At 34.8% G+C, this 21254-nt stretch overlaps 2 protein-coding genes across 4 annotated transcripts in view; one reads left to right on the top strand and one right to left on the bottom strand.

Moving 5' to 3' along the window:
• Window positions 1-1353: 1353 nt before the first annotated feature.
• On the top strand, window positions 1354-13801 carry LOC114342593 (serine hydrolase-like protein). The gene is made up of 4 exons (XM_050646447.1): window positions 1354-1473; window positions 2929-3272; window positions 5137-5670; window positions 9342-13801. The coding sequence occupies exons 2-4, from the start codon at window positions 3200-3202 to the stop codon at window positions 9644-9646; spliced, it is 912 nt and encodes a 303-aa protein (XP_050502404.1). The 5' UTR covers window positions 1354-1473; window positions 2929-3199; the 3' UTR covers window positions 9647-13801.
• LOC114342577 (uncharacterized) overlaps window positions 13654-21254 on the bottom strand; it is a 29578-nt gene continuing 21977 nt past the window's right edge. For 2 of the 3 annotated variants that reach the window (XM_028293398.2, XM_028293403.2), the window contains exon 4: window positions 13654-21171. In XM_028293398.2, the coding sequence (XP_028149199.2) occupies window positions 18912-21171 (2260 nt within the window). In that variant the 3' untranslated portion in view covers window positions 13654-18911. The remainder of the gene's footprint in view (window positions 21172-21254) is intronic. The other variant, XR_007697031.1, reaches the window with a different exon arrangement.

The raw sequence follows: 21254 nt of genomic DNA, 5'->3' as shown, positions 1-21254 counted from the left end.
CTTTATTTTGTTTTTCTGTAAGGCAAAAATTGGATACGACATGGCTGTTTCAACTTTGCATATACTCGTGATTAGTGACTCGTTCAAGCCCTTCAACTAGAACCCTTTTAAAAATAAGCACTTTGAACCAGTGAAACTTACAGGTCGTATAAAAAAATTAGGTACTAAAAAGGTAATTTGTAAGGCAATAATGATTAGTTTCATTTGAGGTGCTAAATAGGGGGAGATTTTGTTTTGATGCTAGAAACTTTTGTAAAAAATAAAGTTTCTTTTAAACACTCTAAAGAAGTTCTAATGAGTTTCCCCGAACAATATTTTATTTTTTGGTTATTTCACGTTGAAATATTCGATTTGGAATTTGACTAATAAGAAAAACTTTTCATGAGCTATAAGTTTTCTTTTACTGAGTCGATATATTTCACTAACAATATTCTTTTCGATCGAATACTTACTCTTTGAATTATTTGCGAAAAATCGCCTAAAAACATGTTTTTTTTTGTTGAACAATAAACATTTTTACTCATAAATAACTCGAAATGTCTTGAGTTGACCACTTCGGTGGTGACACTGAAAATTACACGGTATTCTCCTTTTCATGAACATTTTTCAGTGCGTCACAAATTATAGAAAAAAAGGTAAGTCCGTGATAATACACATTTATGACATTTATTCTAACGTGACATTTTAGTTAAATCTGACAGTTGTCAAATTTTATTTTCAATTTGGAATAAAACCAAATCAATTGTGTCTATTGCATTTATAAAATGGTATTTTCTTTCATTTGTATAGTCTTATAAATTGTACAGATTATATTGATAATATTATTATTTTATTTAATAAATAATTCTTTTTTGATTATGGCGCCATCTATCGACAACTAGAATAATCACCGAACTAGAATAATTACCGAAGTATTCCCAGACGTGCCTTTTTTTCTGTCACATACAATTTAATGCGTTAGAGAGAAATCGAAAAACTGTGACGCACTGAAAGATGATCATGAGAAAAAGAATATCACCATATTTTACATTGACTTACTGGGCTGTAACACATATAGGTATTTGTTACACATGTCGCATTTAGTAATCTTTTAAATTGGGCCCCATTTCCAATTCTGCGGGGGGGCCCCGACGGTGTTTGTTACGCCACTGTTACCTACCTACTACAATAGTTTACTATACCTATTAGTCTTAAAAAATTATTAAAGATTTTACACCCGCTTAAAAATGTTTCAAGTTTTATTTTTCTCAAACCCCTCGTAAATCATCCTAATATGATAACTTATAATTTAATGTTTATTTAAACCACTTATGTAAGTACCTAAATAGGATAACAAAACGTTTCGATTTGATAAGGAGAATAATAATAATTGAGTGCATATAGCGGTAATTATTGTACGTTGAACGACCTTCACGAATTCATGGTGCAACATCTCTACATGAAAATCGTTGAAGTTGAAACCAAAGACTAAAGGCTGATTCTCACTATCATGCAAAGCAAGTGCTCGGCATGGGCAAGGCATCGGCTCGGCAAGATACATTTTACATAAAATCTTATGAACTTCACGGGATGTAATTCACACTATGAGTGCCAGGCACCGGCAAGCTACGGGCTTTGCATGCGACGTTCTTTTCGAAACAATATTTACCTAGCATGTGCCGTGAAGGTCACGACAGTGTGAATACCTCACCGGCAAGCAATCTGCAATCTTGGTTGTTTAAAAGCAGTTTTATAAAGACGATAGAGAAAAGAAGTATTTTGTTTTTGAAGAGGTCCCTCAGTATGCTCAATTTTTTCTTCTTCTTTTGGCATCATAACTCTGGATGGGTCTTTGCCTGTCTGGCTATGTCCTTCCATTCGGATTTCTCTTGTGTACTTTTTCTCCATTGTCTTATGTTCATGTTTTTCATGTCGTCTTCCACGTCATCCATCCCTCTCGTTCTGGCCCTTTCTTTTTTTTTCGCCTTCCTATCGGCTTCCATTGTAATATTTTTTTTGTTGTTTATTGATTCTTTTCTCTGCACATGTCCCAGCCATGTCAGTCTTTGACTTTTCACAAATTGTACAATATCGTAACCTTCATTCAATTCATTAACCTCGTTCTTTCTACTGATTCTCCATGTGCCGTCTTCCTCTTGCACCGGGTCATATACTTTTCTCAGTATTTTTCTCTAGAATGTACTGAGTTGGGCTTCATCCCTTTTCGAAGTATGTACGATTCCCCTCTGGAAATACGTGCATTAATTTCGATCCTTACGGAATTCTTCTGATTTCTGTGCCTAGATATGTGAAGGCATCCACACGTTCAAGAGTATTAGTTATAGTTGTCTATTGTAATATAATTTTCATTGTCAGGTGTTCTTTTGACGGTCATGTAATTTGTTTTTGCTTCGTTAATTTAAAGCTCCCCATTTCATGCTTCAGGATCAATATTTTTGAATGCTTCAGTTAGTCGTGTTAAAGTGTAGAACTACATCGTCTGCATATGCAGTAATTTGTACGGTCTTGGTGTTTCATTGGTTTTTCTGATGAGTGACTCAAGAACTAGGTTGAATATTATGGTTCAATATGCAGCAATAAGTTGTTAAATTTATCCACTGTCATTCGGTTATATTTAAAACATTTTGTCTGATCTTCTAAAAGTTCCGAGTGTAAGGTTGCAAATTCTCATTCTTTTGTGCGTTTCTTGAGCATTTTAAGAACCCAACAACGTATTTTTCTATTTCTGCAATATTTGTTTCCATTTTCTGTTTCTTCGTCTAATATTAGAGCATTTTTTATTAACGTTCAATTTCAACATTGTTCTCTACACAAAGCAACCAACCCATGGCAAGCCTTTCGCAGTGTGAATTGGCTCCGAAAACCTTGCCCGTGCCTTGCCGTTGCCGGTACGGTTCGTTGCACGTCTAATGAGAATTAGGCTTAAAGAGCGAACGTGGGAACGTGTACACGTGCACATATTATCATTATGTTTCTGACTGGAGACTTGGAGACTGGGACTGTTAGTCCTAGCCTAGTCCTATTCAATTCAACCGTGAATTCAACATTCAACGTTGATTGTTGAAGTTGATTAAACTCAACTCAAGAATTCGCTTCAGTTGTTCACCTATCACTCGTGGAGCGTGAGAATTAGGTGTTATAGTTATTTGAAGGAAAATAATAAAGCTGTATCAAAATTTCTTAGCTATAAATATATAAAATGGATACACGCAGATCTGCAGACAAACCTGTAAAGGAATTTAATATCTCAGTTCCTTGGGGACATATTACAGGTAAGTAATACTTTAATTTATATGAATAACATAACATAAATAAGAACATATTAACATAACCAATAAATAAATAAATACCGATTACGCCGATTACCGATAGACTTAAGACCTGTCAGACTCGGAGGAAGCTGCGCGGTTGCATTGAACTGAATTTCTACTCATACCAGGCGTAAACCAAAAGTAATTTCTTTGCATGCGGTAAACAGTAGCGGTAAAAGATGATTGTGAGACTTTTTAAAAATCTGTTTAAGTGCCAAAATATGCAAATAGGAATTAATTAAATATGTTTATAATTAAAAAAGAACTTTGCAAAAAAACTATAACGCTTTAAAAGCAAAATACATTAAAATTAACATTGAGATTACAATAAACTTCATTATTAAAAGGGTTTAAAAAGCATTTGCCCGAAATTTTGCGCCTACGCTCTTAATCATTAACTGAAGCAAAATCAACGAACTGTCAATACTGATGAAATGGCCCCGTCCCATTCAAGCAGAGAAGCGAGATTGCGGCCAACATACAAGAGGGATGTCCTAGATAAACAGAGAATTTATCAGGGAAAATTTGCTGCGACTACCCTACCACTATCAATTTTTTGTTTACGAAAGATGGCGATTATCTTCTATCCTTGCCTGACTATTCTCTCACATCCTGGCCGCATTAAATTCACTTCATGCCCAAATCATCAGTATTGACAATTCGTTGAGCAGAATTCATCGACTTTAAGATTCGTACAGTTCCTACTCTCTAACTGCACTTGTGAGCGGCCGTGGAGTAACGGCATAATCGCTGGCCTCATACGCCAGTGTAAGTGGGTTCGATCCCTGCCAAAGACAAACCATTTTCATTTCCAATAATGACACGAGCCGTCTCACCGTGCCTCGGAGAGTACGTTAAGCCGTCGGTCCCCCTGGGTCAGTGTACATCGACACTAGTTACTTGAAACAGGGTTAAAGATGTACCTAATTGGCGCTGGAACTATCCGAAAGGATCTCCCCGGCAAAAATGCCATACGATATTATTATTATTAACTGCACTTGTATTAAAAATAGGATAGACTAAGTCGATCTATAAAATATTTTATTAATTCCCATTTATAAGTCTGGGATAGATGGCCATAGTTTCGTAAAAATTGTGCAAACCATGGGGATTAAAGTTTTTACCTAATCTAGTATCCGGACTTCATTAGATAGGTATAGGTACTGTTTTTTTTTTTCACTTCTGAGTTGCATTTAGATTATCTTATTGATTATTGAAAACTACGGCACTTTTAGTAAAATTTTCGGGATGGCCATCTATTCTAACATTAGAGTAAAGATTTCCATGGGAACTAGGATAGACGGCCTACGCAGAACAATCATATTTTGCGAAAGTAAATCCCGAGGCGGAAAATAATTTTTATTCAAAAACACCCTTTTTTATCTTCAGATGGGGGAGGTCTGGAATCTTCAAAAGACGTCTCAGTCTAGAACGCCGCCTGACTGACCTTAGTGCAGGATTCATTCTTCGTAGTCCTAGCGATAATTCCCGAGGTAGGTACTTTAAAACGCCTTTTTTTCGCTGAGGCTACGCCGAATGCCTTCCTGCTAAACCAGACCCTCCTGTGTCATCCAGCGCTCCGAAAGCGGAATGGCCGCTGTAAGGTTGACATCGCTTCCGAAGCATTGTACCTTCATTCATCCACAGACTGTCAGCAGGGAGGCCCTTCCCTGGTCCCCATTTTCCCTTTTTTGGTCCCAAAATTTGGGTTTTTTGTTTGTATTTTTTTTTGAGGAGCTCCTTTCTTACAGTCTGTCTTACAATCTAACTCACTTATTCCACATACATTGTAATTTTATCAACTTACATATTTTATTTATTCTAGTGAAAGCTTGGGGATCAGCAGATAACCCACACGTCTTGGTATTCCATGGTCTGGCAGACAACGCAGGTAGCTTTGACAATCTTATGCCCTATTTGTCAAATAGTTTTTATTACCTTTGCATAGAACTTCCAGGACACGGCAAATCTTCTCATTTCCCAGCTAACCTACCAATACACACGACAGACTATATAATCGTTTTTAGATTAGTAGCAGAACAATTTAAACAGAAGAAATACATTATATTATCTCACAGTCTAGGCGCGCAGATTGCAATGATGTTTGCCAGAGTATATCCTGACTATGTAGAAAAATTTATTGGATTGGAACTCATACCACCGGTGCTTCCAGATGCTCAACGATCTGTCAAGTATGTGAAGTCTAGACTGGAATTATTTGAAAATATCGCATCCAGGGGACCTGCTAGCTACAGTTATGAAGAAGCTTTGGAATCATTTTCTACAAACAGGTATGCTGATGAGGTTTTAACCAAAGAAGCTGCAGAGCCGATCCTAAAGAGGTGTTTGCAACAACAAGGTGAGATATTGTTTCAAACGAATGTCGAATAATGTTATTGTAGTTCCGTTTTAATGATATTTTCACTAATCAAAATATCATGAGAACTTTATTTTCGTTTTATGCAAATTGCGAAAAGGGTACCCCTCGTTAAGATAGGCAAAATGCCCACGCTGCCAGAATTCCATTTGTTTCATTTTTTACGTTCTATGTGATTAAAAAATAAGACAGCACAATTTTAACCCTCCATCCCTTTCCCCCTCCCGTCAACACCAAAAGCGTAATTTTTTCGTTTTTATTTTTTTTAAAGAGGGATTCAATCAATTTAAATATGTATTTCAAAAAATTCACACCCATAGATGAGGCTTTTACAAAACATGCCTATTTTTTATAGACCCGAAGGTTGAGTGTACATAATTCTAATCATTTTTAAAAAAAAAATCAAAATGCATTTTTCTTTAATTTTTTTTTTTTTGAAAAAAGCGTATAACTTTTTTTGGAGATAGCTGCAGGTATATTTTTTTATTTTGTGTATTTAATCAAAAACTATATTTCTAATATTTTTCAGATTTTTCCATAAGGTGCGCCACCTTATAAAATCCGAAATACAGGTTTTTAGAGGGGTTTTAGGTATCTCCCCCATTTTATAGACTTCAAACTAGATCAAATCAAGGTTTTTTCATAGGATATATAATTTGAAGTAACTGAGTTCTTTTGGGGAGCTTTAACGCGTTTCTCCCATTTTTGAATGACATACAGGACTCAGTTACTTATATAACCTACTTATAAAAGACCTTCATTTAATCTATTTTGAAGTCTATAAGATGGAGTAATCCCCAAAAACCCCCTAAAGACTAGTTTTTTGGCTTTTTAAAGGTGCGCAACTTACAGTAAAATCTTAAAAAAAAAACTAAAAATATAGTTTTTGGTAAAATATACAAGATTTAAAAAAATTTACCTGCAGCCACCTCCAAAAAAAGTTATACGCTTTAAAAAATACAGATATATTTTGAGATCATGTACACACTCACCCTACGGGTCTATAAAAAATAGTCATGTTTTTTAAAAGCCTCAACTATGCATGTGAATTTTTGAAATTGATAGATTCACCTAAAAAAAAAAAAGAAAAAATGACGTTTTTGGTGGTATGGGAGGAAGGGGAAGGGTTGATTGAGCTGAGTGTTATTTTTTAATCAGATATAACGTAAAACAATGAAAAAAAATGAACTCTGTGAGTGAGGGCATTTTTCGTATCTTAACGGGATCATTTACGTTACTCAATAAAATGTTGATTATGCAAATGGGTTTATACATAATATAATACCTATTCATATATATTATTTTTTTTATTAAGTAAACCGCGTCAACCATGAAAGGTTATTGGCGGAGAAGAGTTGTACATAAAATCAGATGTTTGCTTATAACAACTAATTACAATTGAGAACTTAAGCTTATTTTTATATTAGATTGTACAATTTAGTTAGTTTTAGAAACTTAGCCACTTTATCACATTTACTATAGTTCAGAGCACTTTTCAGATCACTTGGTAAATCACTTTGAAGTCGTTCCAGATGATAAAGTGGGCAACTAACAATAATGTGTTCGATTGTCAGAGGAATATCACAAACACAGCACAGTTTTTGTTGTTCTTTCTTCATTAGGTACTGGTGGGTTAACCTGGTATGTCCTATTCTCAAGCGGTGTTGTATGACTTGGTCTCGTCGTTTTTTGGCATTATCCCTATTGGTGACAAATTTGGGTTGATGCGTTGTAGTTTGTTGTCGTCAAGTTTTTTCCATCTTTCGAGCCATATTCTCATTGAAAATTCTTTGATGGTGATTTTAATGTCGGAATGAGGAATTTCTAGGAGCTCTTTATCTGGTCTATTCGTATAGCAGGCTTCTTTAGCTTCCCGATCAGCTTTTTCATTACCTATTATATCTACATGAGATGGAATCCAAACAAATTCTACCCGTTTATTCCTACTGTAAAGTTCTTCTAGATCAATTTTAATTTGACATAGTATTGGGTGGTTTGGTTAAACCCTTAATATTCCTTGTACTGCGCTTAAAGAATCTGTGAAAATGACTGCTTCCAATTTGGGCTGGTTTAATATATGTTGTAGGGCTTTAGATATGGCATACAATTCGGAGGAATATATGGAGTAATCCTTAGGTAGCTGGAACTGATGTTTAGTTGTTTCGTCAACGAAAGCTGCGCATACCGTTTCCATTTCAGAAGTTTTTGAGGCATCTGTATATATTTGGTAATATCTTTTGTACTTGTCTTTAATCTCTTGAAACCGTTGTAGAGTTATATGTGATGAAGTATCAGATTTAGGATACAGTAGAAGATTTGTATTACATTTGGGGAGTTTTATGGTCCAAGGAGGAGGGTAGTTTATATCATTGGAAATAACTTTCGGAAAATTGAAACCTGTAATTCTTTTACTAAATGATGCAGAAAGAAAGGGTTTTTGTTCAAAAATTAAATGAAAATTGTCAGAAAATGTGTAGAAGTAAGCAGGGTTATTAGAGTTTGCTCCAATTTTCGCTGCATATTGTAGGCTTAGGCTGTGTCTTCTAATTGAAAGAGGAGGTTCATCAGCTTCTACATACAGACTCTCTACTGGACTGGTCCTGTAGGCTCCAAGTGCAAGCCTTAATGCGGTATTTTGTATGATGTCCAATTGCTTTAATAAACTATCTTTAGCTGAACTGTAGACTATTGATTCATAATCTAGCTTGCTACGAATCTGTGTTTTATATATATTTAGTAATTGTGTGGTATCAGCTCCCCAATTTTGATTGGCTAATACTTTGAGAATGTTCATATTCTGCATGCAAGATTTTTTAAGTTGTTGAATGTGGGTATTCCAAGTGAGTTTTGTATCTAATATCATTCCCAAAAATCGATGTTCTTCTACATACTGCAAATTTTGATTATATAGTGTTAATTTTGGCCAACTTGTTTGTTTGTTTCTTGAAAAACGTATTGCTTTTGTTTTGTTTGTAGAAAAACGAAGACCTGTCCTCTCTGACCACTTTTCTAAAGCTTTGGTGGACTCTTGCAGAATAGTTGCAGCTACCTGGCTATTTTTATTGCTTACATAAAGAACAAGGTCATCTGCATATAAACCAATTTGGACAGGAGTATTAATGTTATCAACAACTTCATTCATTGCAATCAAGAAAAGTGTTACACTAAGTGTTGATCCTTGGGGAGTTCCGTTATCTTAGGTATACGAACTTGAAAAATGATTATTGAGTTTAACTCTAAAATTTCTATCATAAACAAAATTTTTGATAAAAGCTAGAATATTTCCGTCCACGCCCCATTGTTTTAATCTTTTTAGGACATCATACTTCCACACAGTATCGTAGGCTTTTACTATATCAAAGAAGACGGCCAGTACTTGACGATTACTTGCAAATGCCTCGTGTATGACCGATTCTAGTTTAATCAAGTTGTCGGTTGTACATCTGCTTTTCCTAAATCCGCTTTGTTGTTTGCATATTAAATTATTGGATTCCAGGAAGTATTGCAGACGTTTGTTAAGTATTTTTTCTATTAGTTTGCACAAGGTGGATGTTAAAGATATAGGTCGATACGAATTTGGATCCGTCTTTATTTTGTTAGGTTTTAAAATAGGAATTACAATTGCTGATTATATATTATTATTTTATTTTTAGATAATGGCAGATACATCTTTACTACAGACGAGCGTATAAAAGCCTATATCAACCCTCTTCACGATATGAGATACGAGATAGAATCCTTCAAAACAGATCCGTTGAAATGTCCGACTTTAATAATATTATCCAAATTGAACGATCGTCCACGAAAGAAATACAGAGATCTTATTAGTAAATGGCAGGCATGCAATAGTATTACAATCACTTATGTAGACGGGCACCACGATATTCATAATAATAATCCAAGGAGAGTGGCACCTTATATTAATAAATTTTTATTGGCACACAAATCTAAGTTATAAACTTAAAGGTGTCTATAATATGAAACTTAAAGCTAAAATCAATAAATATTATTCTTATTTAAGTGCCATCTCTGTGACGATGGTTGGCGATCATCATGGCTATTCTGACTTTCGAGTCAGCTGCTCTGAGCAGTTGCCTCGAGCTGCAACCAAAAAATTCTCTCAGGTTCTTCAACCAGGAAACGCTTCTCCTACCCTATATTTTTCCTTGAAATTATGAGTCTCAAGGTGTTCTTTCGCCTCTCATTACATGTTCGAGATATTGCAATTTCCTTTCTTTTATTGTGTTTTCCATTTCCCTCTCTCTGCCTATTCTCCTTAACACTTATATATTCGTGACTATCTACCCATGAAGTCGATTTATTGCATTTCGGTTTAATGACCATGACTCAGCTTCATAGAAAAACACACTGTGTACATAACATTTAATTAGTCTCATTCTGAGTGCCAGAGTCAAATCTTTGCTGCATAAAATCTTTTTTATTTTCACGAAGTTGGCACGTGCTTTTTCAATTCTCACTTATTTCTGCAGTATAATCGTTATTTTCTGAGATTATCGTTCCTAAGTAAGTATATTTTTTTACTCTCTCAATCTGCTAGCCAGCAGCCGTTATTATTTCGTTTGTATGGTGGTTCTTGCTAATTTTCATAAAGTACCCCGCACAAACCTTATGGAAATTAGGTCCCAGTGGATTTAGTTCATACTTTGGGAAAATACTCTTTGAATAAGCATCCTGATAAAAAGTTCTCATGGACACATCTCGATCGTATGGAGGATTTTCAAGATATAGAGGCACCGACTAGGAAAATTATAAGATTTACCGGGTATTCCAATTCCCTGAGTTACTGGTTATCTGGCAACATGGAGAAGTTTGGATTAAATAGAAGTACTAGTAGTCTAGGATTTTTTCCTGGCTATCCAATGACGACCTTTACTTTGACCTTGACCTTCAACGGACGTCATCTTCTAGAGTTTCGATGGTTTTCAGCATTAAATTGATATACACAGATTACTCATGGGTTTTTTGGATCGCTAAACACGAATATACCATCAGAATTCACCTCCGGAGGACGTGGTGGCCAGGGCCACTTCAAGGGACGTCATCTTCTATACAGTTTCGATAGTTTTCGGCATTTAGTTGATGCAAATGAATTACTGGAGGCTTTTTTGAGGTCGCAAAACACGAATATGCCACCAGAACCGACTCCTGGAGTACCTGGTTTGCAAGGTCAATGAAAGGGGCTCCTCGAGTTTCGAGGGTCTTCGGTACTACATTGATGCAAACGGATTATTCATAGGTTTTTGGAGTTGCTGAACACGAATACCCCACAGACATCGGAGTAGCTGGTGCCTAAGGCACGTCATGCTTTGGAGATTCGAGAGCTTTCGGTACTAAATTAATGTAAACTGACTACTCACAGGTTTTTAGGGCTGCTGAACACAAATACGCCATCAGAATAGACACCTGGGTTCCTGGTGCCTAATGGACGTTATCTTCTGGGGTTTCGAGAGTTTTCGGTACTAAATTTATGCAAGCGGATTACTCTTGCGTTTTTGGGGTTGCTGAACACGAATATGACTTAGATAAAAGACTCTGGAGTATCTGGTGACCACGATGAATATTCTTCTTCAGGTGCCGTCCTCGTTCCGAAGTTTGGCTATCATCAAGGCTATGCGTATTTTTGATACCGTAGATCTAAATAATTGGCAGCTGCTGCACTTGTACCAATCTCTTAAATTCTTCAACCATGAATGTTTTCTTCTGCCAATGGATCTTTTACCTATTATTTTTCCCTGAATAATTAATTGTAGTAGCTGGTACTTTTGTCCCCTCATTATATGTCCCAAGTATTGCAGTTTGCGCTTTTTAATAGTAAGCGCAAGTTCTTTTTCTTTCTGCATCCTTCGCAACACTTCCATGTTTGTCACTCTCTCTGTCCACGATATTCTCAGTATCCTGCGGTACATCCACATCTCGAATGCTTCTATTTTCCTTGTATCGATCTTTTTCAGTGTCCAAGCTTCCATTCCATAGAAAAGAACTGACAGCACGTAACATCTCATCAGGCGAATTTTAAGATTTAAACTTAGCTCTCTTCCGCATAAAACTGTTTTCATTTTGGTAAAAGTAGCTCTAGCTTTTTCAAAATATAGATATATTTCAAATGAATAACACTATCAAAATAGAATAGAATAAATCGATCTTAAAATAAATGGAGGAAAAACATTGTCAGATATAAATTGAGTTTATATTTATAAATAATTAAAACAATTGAATAGCACAACATAGTTATTTTAATAAAAATCTACAAATAGAAAAAAGAACTTTTCACCAATTTGTACGCTTTTTTTGAACAGCAACTCAGAAAACCTCCGAGTACTCGGTGTGTACCAATCCGTTTGCATCAATTTAATACCGAAAGCTCTCGAAACTCCAGAAGATGACGTGCCTTAGGCGATAGGTGCTCCGGTGTCTGTTCTGATGGCGTATTCGTGTTCAGCAACTCCAAAAAGCCATGAGTAATACATTCGTATTAATTTAATGCCGAAAACTCTCGAAACTCGAGAAGATGAATAACCTTAGGCACCAGGTGCTCCGTGGGTCGGATCTGATGGCGTATTAGCGTTCAGCGCTCCCAAAAAGCCATGAGTAATCCGTTTTTATCAATTTAATGACGAAAACCCTCGAAACTCCAGAAGATGACGTGCCGTAGGCACAATGTGATTCGTGGGTCCGATGTAATAGAGTATGCATGTTCAGCAACCCCAAAAACCTAAGAGTAATCCATTTGATTCCTCCGAAACTCCAGAAGGTAACCTGTCTTAGGCACCAGGTGCTCCTGTGTCTGTGCTGAACACGTATTCGTGTTTTTTGTTACCCAAAAAACCTATAACTAATCCGTTTGCATTAATGTAGTACCGAAGACCCTCGAAACTTTAGGAGCTCCTTTCATTGACCTTGAAAACCAGGTGCTCCGGGAGTCACTTCTGGTGGCATATTCGTGTTTAGCGACCTCAAAAAACCCTCCAGTTTCAATTCATTTGCATCAATTAAATGCCGAAAACCATCGAAACTCTAGAAGTTGACGTCCCTTGCAGTGACCCTGGCCACCACGTGCTCCGAGGGTCAATTCTGATGGCATATTCGTGTTTAGCGATCCCAAAAGCCCATGAGTAATCTGTTTATATCAATTTAATGCCGAAAACCCTCGAAACTCTAGAAGATGACGTCCGTTGAAGGTCAAGATCAAAGTAAAGGTCGCCATTGGATAGCCAGGAAAAAATTCTAGACTGCTAGTACTTTTCTTTGGTCCAAACTTCTACATGTTGCCAGATAACCAGCAACTCAGGGAATTGGAATACCCAGTAAATCTTATAATTTTCCGAGTTTGTGCCTCTAAATCTTGAAAATCCTCCATACGATCATCGAGTTGTGCCCATGAGAACTTTTCATCACAATGATTCAAAGAGTATTTTCCCAAAGTATGAATTAAATTCACTGGGACCTAATTTCCATAAGGTTTGTGCGGGTTACTTTGGTTTTTTTATGTATTTTTTGTTTTGTATGTATATTTAACGAGAGAGTCCGTATACTCGACTATATCTTAATATTTTGTTCATTATTCTTTCCAAGTCTTTCAAATTGTCGGCTATGATGGCTGTATCGTCGGCACACCTAATGTTATTAATTAAACTTCCATTCACTTTTATGCCGACTGTCTCGTTTATTACAAGAATTAATATTAAAGTTAACCTTACCAGGCTTCCGGGTTGAACCACGTCGATATTCTCTTGGTCGAGCTTTCGACGCCATCTTCAGGGCTTCCGGGGTCTTAGTTTGTCAAAGAGGACGTCGAAAGCTCAACCAAGAAAATATCCACGCGGTTAAACCTGGAAGCCCGGTGAGTTTAACTTTAATATTAATTCTTGTAGGTAATAATATTGATTCTAGCTGTAAGTTTCATTGTATTAACCGTGGATATAGTTTTAAAAAGAAGAAAACCCGTTAGCGGTAATAAAATGTTTTATTAAAAAATACAAATATAAAAGAAACATAACAAAATGTACAAATAATTTTATTATTATTTTATGTGGATGGATAAAATTTTGTATTACAGATATTTATATGAACAATAAACAAATTTAAATTCTAATTTTTTTTATTTAGCTAATGCCTCGACAACTAATGGCCATTGGCATGGTATGTACGGTGAATATTTGCTGTTAGGTACTTAGTGTCATGTGTAGGGTGTGTGTGTAGAGTAAGTGTCTTGTTACTTTGCAAAGTCGACATCATTGTCTTTTCAAAGAGACGCTAATTGTATCCGAACGTCTGCGGTCACTCCGGTGAGTACCGATCTCACAAGGACAGAAACTATTTCCATCCATTAATTTATAATAAACGAAAAATTCCTGACCCTGGTGAGATTCGAACTCACCACCATTCGTAGGCGCTCTTACCAAATTAAACTTAAATATCATTAAATAAAATAAAATTTCATAAAATTTAATAAAAGTAAATAAAACTGAATAAACTAAAAATAATAAATAAATCAAAAAAATAATTAAATTAAATAAAAGTAAGTAAATAGAATCTAACAAAAATATTTAATATTTAATAAAATGAAATAAAATTTTATCATTTGCTGCTTGTTCTTTTCGTGTGCTCAGAACTTTTCTCCTACTTGCCGTTCGTCAGAAAATTTCGGTTCCCGGTCTACTCCCAGACCGGTCGAATATATCTGCCAAATTTCATAAAAATCGTTTCGGAGGAGTATAGCAACAAACATTGTAAAAAGAACATTTTATACATATAGATGTAAAATTTTTGGTGGCTACTAAAATGACGATATAAAACCGTATAAACCTTTCCTGAACTTCCATAAATAATTCAACATCAAAATTAGCCAAATCGGTTCAGCCATTCTCGACTTTTAGCGAGACTAACGAACAGCAATTGATTTTTATATATAAGATGTCAAAATTTAGATGGCTATTAAAAAATAACGGTTGAAGATAGAAGAGTGAAAATTTAGGGTTGTATTTACCTTTCCCTTCCACATCACACAAAATTAAGAAAAAACAGTTTGACCAAAAAAATAAAAAAATATATTAGGGGGGCAGCTCCCGTTATGACGTAAGGATATGAAAAATAAATAACCTATTCTCAGTCCGGTCGAATATACGTGGATTATTTCATTCATAGGAGATTCTGACCAATAGAAAGCTACAGAAATAAAAATTAAACTGATAATTTTTGATAATATCCCGTCGTCAAGTATATTACGTCAGATGCCCTTCGTTGCTACGAAAAAATACATTCAGTGACATTAATGACAATTAATGTTTTAAAAATTATAAAAGTGATGACTTTCAACCGTCAAATATTTATAACAACTGTGTGTTTAATTGTACTTACATAAATAAATTACAATAAAATTTTGGTTTTGATCAGTTTTATTCATGAAATAATCGCAACAAATTGCACTCCATCTTTAGTTTGTCACAAAAACTTGTTTCGGACAAGTTTGTCCGAAAAAATAGAAAAAGATATCAGGGGACAACCCCCCTTATGACCCACGGATATGAAATATAGATAACAACCTACTCCCAGTCCGGTCGAATATATCTGCCAAATTTCATAAAAATCGGCCAGTCGTTTCGGAAGAGTATGGCAACAAACATTGTAAAAAAGAGCATTTTATACATATAGATGTAAAATTTTTGGTGACTACTAAAATGACGATATAATACAGTATAAACCTTCCCTGAACTTCCACAAATAATTCAACATCAAAATTAGCCAAATCGCTCCAACCATTCTCGAGTTTTAGCGAGACTAACGAACAGCAGTTGATTTTTATATATAAGATATAGTAGGGGTGGAAAATATGCTAAATTTGCAGTTACTCGAGCGTTATGAAGACCTATTGGGTTGTGAAGATTAGGTCCTAAAACCAAAAAAAGTTAAGTACAGTTTTCCATTTAAGTGGGGACTTTCCATTTTTTTAATTTAATTTTCCATTTCCAACAATCGTTTTTTTCCGATTATAGCGCCATCTACCCATGATTCAAAAAAGTGTCAAGTGTCTCGAATAAAAGTTACATATTTTGGCGTAAAGAATCCAAATCTGCAATAAAAAATGGGTCTCCTATTTAATATTTTAAAGTAACCCCCACCCCGCTTCCGTGGGGGTCGTGTTTGGTATCATTCAATAGATTTTTGAAAAATATTGAGCACGTATTTTTTAGGTTTTCGATCTGAAGTTTATTTCTCAAAATAGTCGTTTTTTTCTTGTGAAACTTTGTGACTCACCCATTTCAGATTTTTAAAATATACACTGTTCTGCATGTAATCTAACGACTTCGAATTTTTCTAAGGATAGATTTTTTTCGGACCCCCATCAACGAACTCCCCTGTATTAAGATTCAATATATGGTAGGGGTACATTTACACAGGATTCAATATAATAACGTTTCTCCCCATGTGATTTTCTAACGCGCTCGAGTAACTGCAAAAATCGCCGCTATCTACCAATAGGTCTGGGGCAGTGACACATGATTTAACCCATTAGCGCCCAGCGTTACCATATGAAGGGCTCAAAGCTAAAAGGATGAGGGTCCATTATACGTCATTATGGAGATAATACGAATTTTTTGTACTTTATCCCATGTAAAATATTGTATGGTATCTAACTAAGCAATAAAGATGACGGTGTACTAGCCATTCAGCTTTGAAAAATAGGTCTTCTAGGCTAAAAGAATGAAGGTGCTACAAACGCAGGCTAAAAGGATGACAGTCCACCTACTTCAGACTTCTGACCACAGAGATCTCTGCTATTAGAGTTGTTTGTTGCCCAGAGGTTTGTAAACGTACATATCTGTGTTTATAGTTTTCTGTTATTTTGGTGTAGATTGATGTTATTACATTTTTGAAGTGCTAGGCTTGAAGCACAAAAAGACAAAACAAAAGAAGCGATTGCAATGGATTTCCAAAAGAATTTGCCTGTCCCAAATATTAGTACTAACGATGTGTATTATCGTAGGCAACTATCAGTTTACATGTTCAACATACATAAACTTTCAGACTCAGAATCTTTTTTTTATACCTATGCAGAAATCTATGGCAAGAAAGGAGGTGATGAGGTTTGTTCCTTGCTTTGGGATTTTATTTTTAATCACCTTGACTTGCAAGTAAAAGTGCTTAAAATTTTCTGCGATTCATGCGCAGGTCAGGATAAAAATTACGCCGTTTTCCGTATGCTTCACTACATTGTACACTACACTAAGAGACTTGATAAAATAACAATGTTTTTTCCAATCAGAGGCCACTCGTACCTCGAGTGTGACAGGAACATGGGCTTAATCAATCAAAAATCTGTGGTTAAAACCCCTTCGGAGTGGAACGAAATTATTGAACACTCCAGATCCAAACCAACACCATTTAGAGTTATTTCTTGCGAGAACCAGGAAATATTTAAGTCATGGACTAAGTTTCTTTCTCCTTTGTATACAAAAAGTTGTCATTTCAAAACACGACCTGTACGGCAACTAAGCATCGTTTCTCATCACCCTCGAATGATGTTACATCGTCAAACTGTTAATGGCCTAAATGAAGAAAATATTGTTACTAAGCCTTAGAGGAAACAAATTTCACTACCTGAAGGCTGTTTTCACCTACCAGAGCTAGCATATTGTGGACTTTTACCTTTAAATAAAGCAAAATTCGACGATATCCAACATTTGAAAAAATTTTGCTCTGTTAAGTCTCAAGCATATTTTGACGCACTGCCACATGCTTAAAGCGTTTATTTTTCATTGTATATTATCTGTAACTACTTGCAATATAAACTATTTGTAATATAGACTACTTTATCTGTATTTTTAGTTTCATTTTAAGACACGTTAATGGACCCTCATCCATTTAGCTTGAGATTTCATGACATAAAAAGATAATATATTTATAGTAATTTGTAAATTGATAACACAAAAACATAACCTATACCTTCCCTGTAAGTTATTGAATGATTTAGTAACCAAAATCAAGTGCCTTTTCTGTTAATTATTTTTATATCTAGTTTTAAAACTTAAAAACTTAATATCTCAAAACTTGTCTTTTTGAACCCTCATCCTTTTATTCTTGAGCTCTTCATATGGTAACGTAAAACACATGATTTTTAAAAATTCTTAATAAATATATATGAATGCCTTATATCAATATTTCCAAAAAATTGAAAAAAGTGTGTTAATATAAGTAACGTCAATCATTTTGTAAAGTCAAGTCCATCTTGTAAAGTTCACCGAAAAAGTAATAAAAACTTGGTTTTAAGCGGCACTTGAGTATTTTTATATTAATGAACCTAGGGATCTTCACGTAAAGTATCTCGTGGACATCCCATACGTAACATATATTTTATAGCCCATGGAATTAGTCAGCCATATATTTTCAGAACCATCGTTTCTAGGAATACTTCAGGCACCCATAAAACGTAACAGATTCGTATTTTAGCCTTTTCTCAACCGTCGAGAGATAATCATATGACAGTGTGGTTTAAATTTATAGAAAAAGATGGACGTCCGTTCAAGGGCCACATTCAAGTAAGTCGGTCTCACTATATTGCTGAATGCAACCAAATATGGTGGGTACCGACTGGATGGATCAAGGTGTTTCAACCTACCGAGTAGCAATTTGCAGTAAAAATGATACTGACAAATTGTAACATGGTTGTTGGATGTTGCAGTCCGTAATTCATGGCATTTATATAAAAAAAATAAAAAAAATATATCCTTGCTATTGTTTAGGAGAGAATTGGTCCAAGTTCTTCTTGCAAGATATGGAAGTCGTCCCTTATATACAGGAAGACCTAGTCTACATAGACAGAACTTGCCAGATCTTCGTTTTGATCGCCTCGACCATTTGTTACATCAAGCAGTAGAAGGAGATGTGCTAGAGACAGATGTACAACATCTGGACGAACAATGTGTAAAAAATGCAACGTTGGTTTGTATGTTAATTGTTTTATAGGATACCACACCAGACGACGAAAATGTTCTCAAATAAATATTTAAAAAAAAAATTCAAAATTTTGGTTTCAACGATCCTAAAAATTCCTTAAGCGCCCAGCGTTACCATATGGTAACACCATATAATTTTTTTAAAAAAAGACAGGAAACCGAAAAACTTGTTTTTTTGGATTAAACTATTAACATTTTCATCAAATTAACCCGAAAAGTAAAGATTTTTAAATAAAAAAAACTTGGGCGTTAATGGGTTAATGGTTGATTGAGATAAATCTGAACAATAGGTATTTCAATGTTTTTCAACTCTGTCATTATTAGTTTCTTCTTTTCTGTTTTAATATTTTTAATAAGATTCATAATCAGTATACAGACAGTTGCACTGATTTTATAATGTATAGCCTCTGAACAAAATGATAATATTTCCTCATCATTCATGTTAATACAAATAAAATGAATATGCTGCTCAAAAATCCAATAAATCGAAGGCCCAAATTCAGACATTAACTGTTCTAAGTAGTCTATTACACCAATTGCAAATTCAGCCGTAGTGGAACTGTCAATTTGCAATGCAATTAGTTTGAGAGGAACATGTTGATCAAAACTGCCCAGCACACTAAAATTATTCCAATATTGCCGAACTGAATTTATAAGTTGTGTGTCAATGTCTTTCTTACGTATATATTTGCACAATATCTTAAAGAAATGTATTTGTGATAGATTTGGTATATTCGATTGGTTTGAAAATATTACATCTAATATAAGAGTCCTATTTTCAGGTCTATGCTTTAAGAGTTGTACTAAAAATGTATCAAAATTATCCGGTCTATTTTGTTCGGTGATTGTGAAATAACTTTTGACTACATGCACTATGAAACTATCTGAAAATGACCTCAACATATCCGTATGTACTTGGCGCAGTATTTTACCTAGATACTTCGTAATATTTAACGTCCATGCTTCTCTTAATCCTTCAACAAATTTCCAGCTATTTTCTAAATATACTGTTCTGTACTTTAAAGGCATTTTCACTTTCACCAGAGTGTACACCAACTTTCTATCTAATCCATTCGCTCCACCAATTTCTTTTAGGATTTCATCTAAATACTTTTGGGATGGATGTTTCAAGAAAAATTTCAAAGATGCCGAAAAATGGTTTTTTTGAACTGAAATATCAGTTTCTTTAGCTACTTCGAGCACGTTTAAGACGCATTCTTTGTTCATCAATGCGCAGCTCAAAAAAATCGCATGTTTTCTAATAGGAACAGATAAACGTGACACAGCTTCTATATAAGGATACAATGTTTGTTCGGCAGTTTTATAGAAGCTTGAATATAATGATCTAATACCTGAACGGAGGTAGTCTCCTCTACAAAACTGTAAGGCAATTGGTATAGCTTTATCAGGTTCAGTTACGCTAACCAGTAATCTAGCAGCATCACAGCGCAGATAGTTTATATAGAGGACAATCTTCTGTTCTGTTTCTGTGAACTTATCTTGTTGCGGTATATATTTTTCCTTAACAAGTTCTAGGAAATCACTCGTAGGAAGTAATAGTTGTAAATTTTCAAGTAATCGTTTATGATTTACTACATCATCATTATCTAACTGTTCTTTATAAATACGACATAGTATTTCATCAAATCCTAAGTGCGAATAATGCTTGATAACGTCTAAGTGTTTAAGAAACACTGTAGAAATACTTTTATATGCTATTTTTCTAAAGTAAGGTACAAGAAATTTCGGTTCATTCATTATGAACCAATTAACAACATATCCATTCATGTAATTATTTATTAAACAGCTAAAATAAAGCTCTAATAGATCGTGTTCAAACTGTGTTCGATGCTTCTTACAAAGAAACTCTTCAAATAATACATCAAATCCACACATATGTGCTGCATCACTTATCATTTTCATTATTAATTCGACAATATCAACATTAAGCCAAACTGTGTTGTCTGGAAATTTGTAGTTGTATTGTATTGTCAATAATAGCAAAGATCTATCGTAGATATCAAAATTATTGACTTTGGACACAACACTTTCAATCGTATCCATATATACAGGAAAATCGGATATGTTTATACAGTGTTCTGGATGCCTCATGCTGAAGTTTTTCACCATATTTAAATAGTTAAATTTCATCTTTTTGTAAACAAATGGATCCTCGCAAGTAACTTCAGGTAAAATGTTTAATACTGCAGTGTAGATACGCTTCTGGACCGAAATATTCTTCAGTGTTAGATGTATATAATGAGACTGATTGTCGTATATATAATCCATAAGATCCTTTTTGTAGTCTTTTCCGCTTAGAAATAAAAATTCTATGTATTCCTCTTGTAAGTCTGGATGATCAGCGTAACTATATTCTTTTTGGATTCTCATAATTTGGATGATCTCGTCAATACACTTCCAATGGTTTCCGTTAAACTGCTGGGGATCAAAATAAAGCCGTATTTTATGCAATATTGTGTTTCTGAATTCAAAATCTTCATTCCTGTGCCTGCAACAAAAAGAAATTGTAAATACAGGGGTTACTTAAACTAGTTATGTGAGATTTGTTTGGAGCAGCGGTTCTCAACCTGT

This window comes from Diabrotica virgifera, chromosome 3, assembly GCF_917563875.1.
Source record: "Diabrotica virgifera virgifera chromosome 3, PGI_DIABVI_V3a".
Taxonomy (NCBI): domain Eukaryota; kingdom Metazoa; phylum Arthropoda; class Insecta; order Coleoptera; family Chrysomelidae; genus Diabrotica; species Diabrotica virgifera.
Note: the sequence above shows the minus strand (reverse complement) of the source record. Positions and strands in the feature narration are given on the sequence as shown.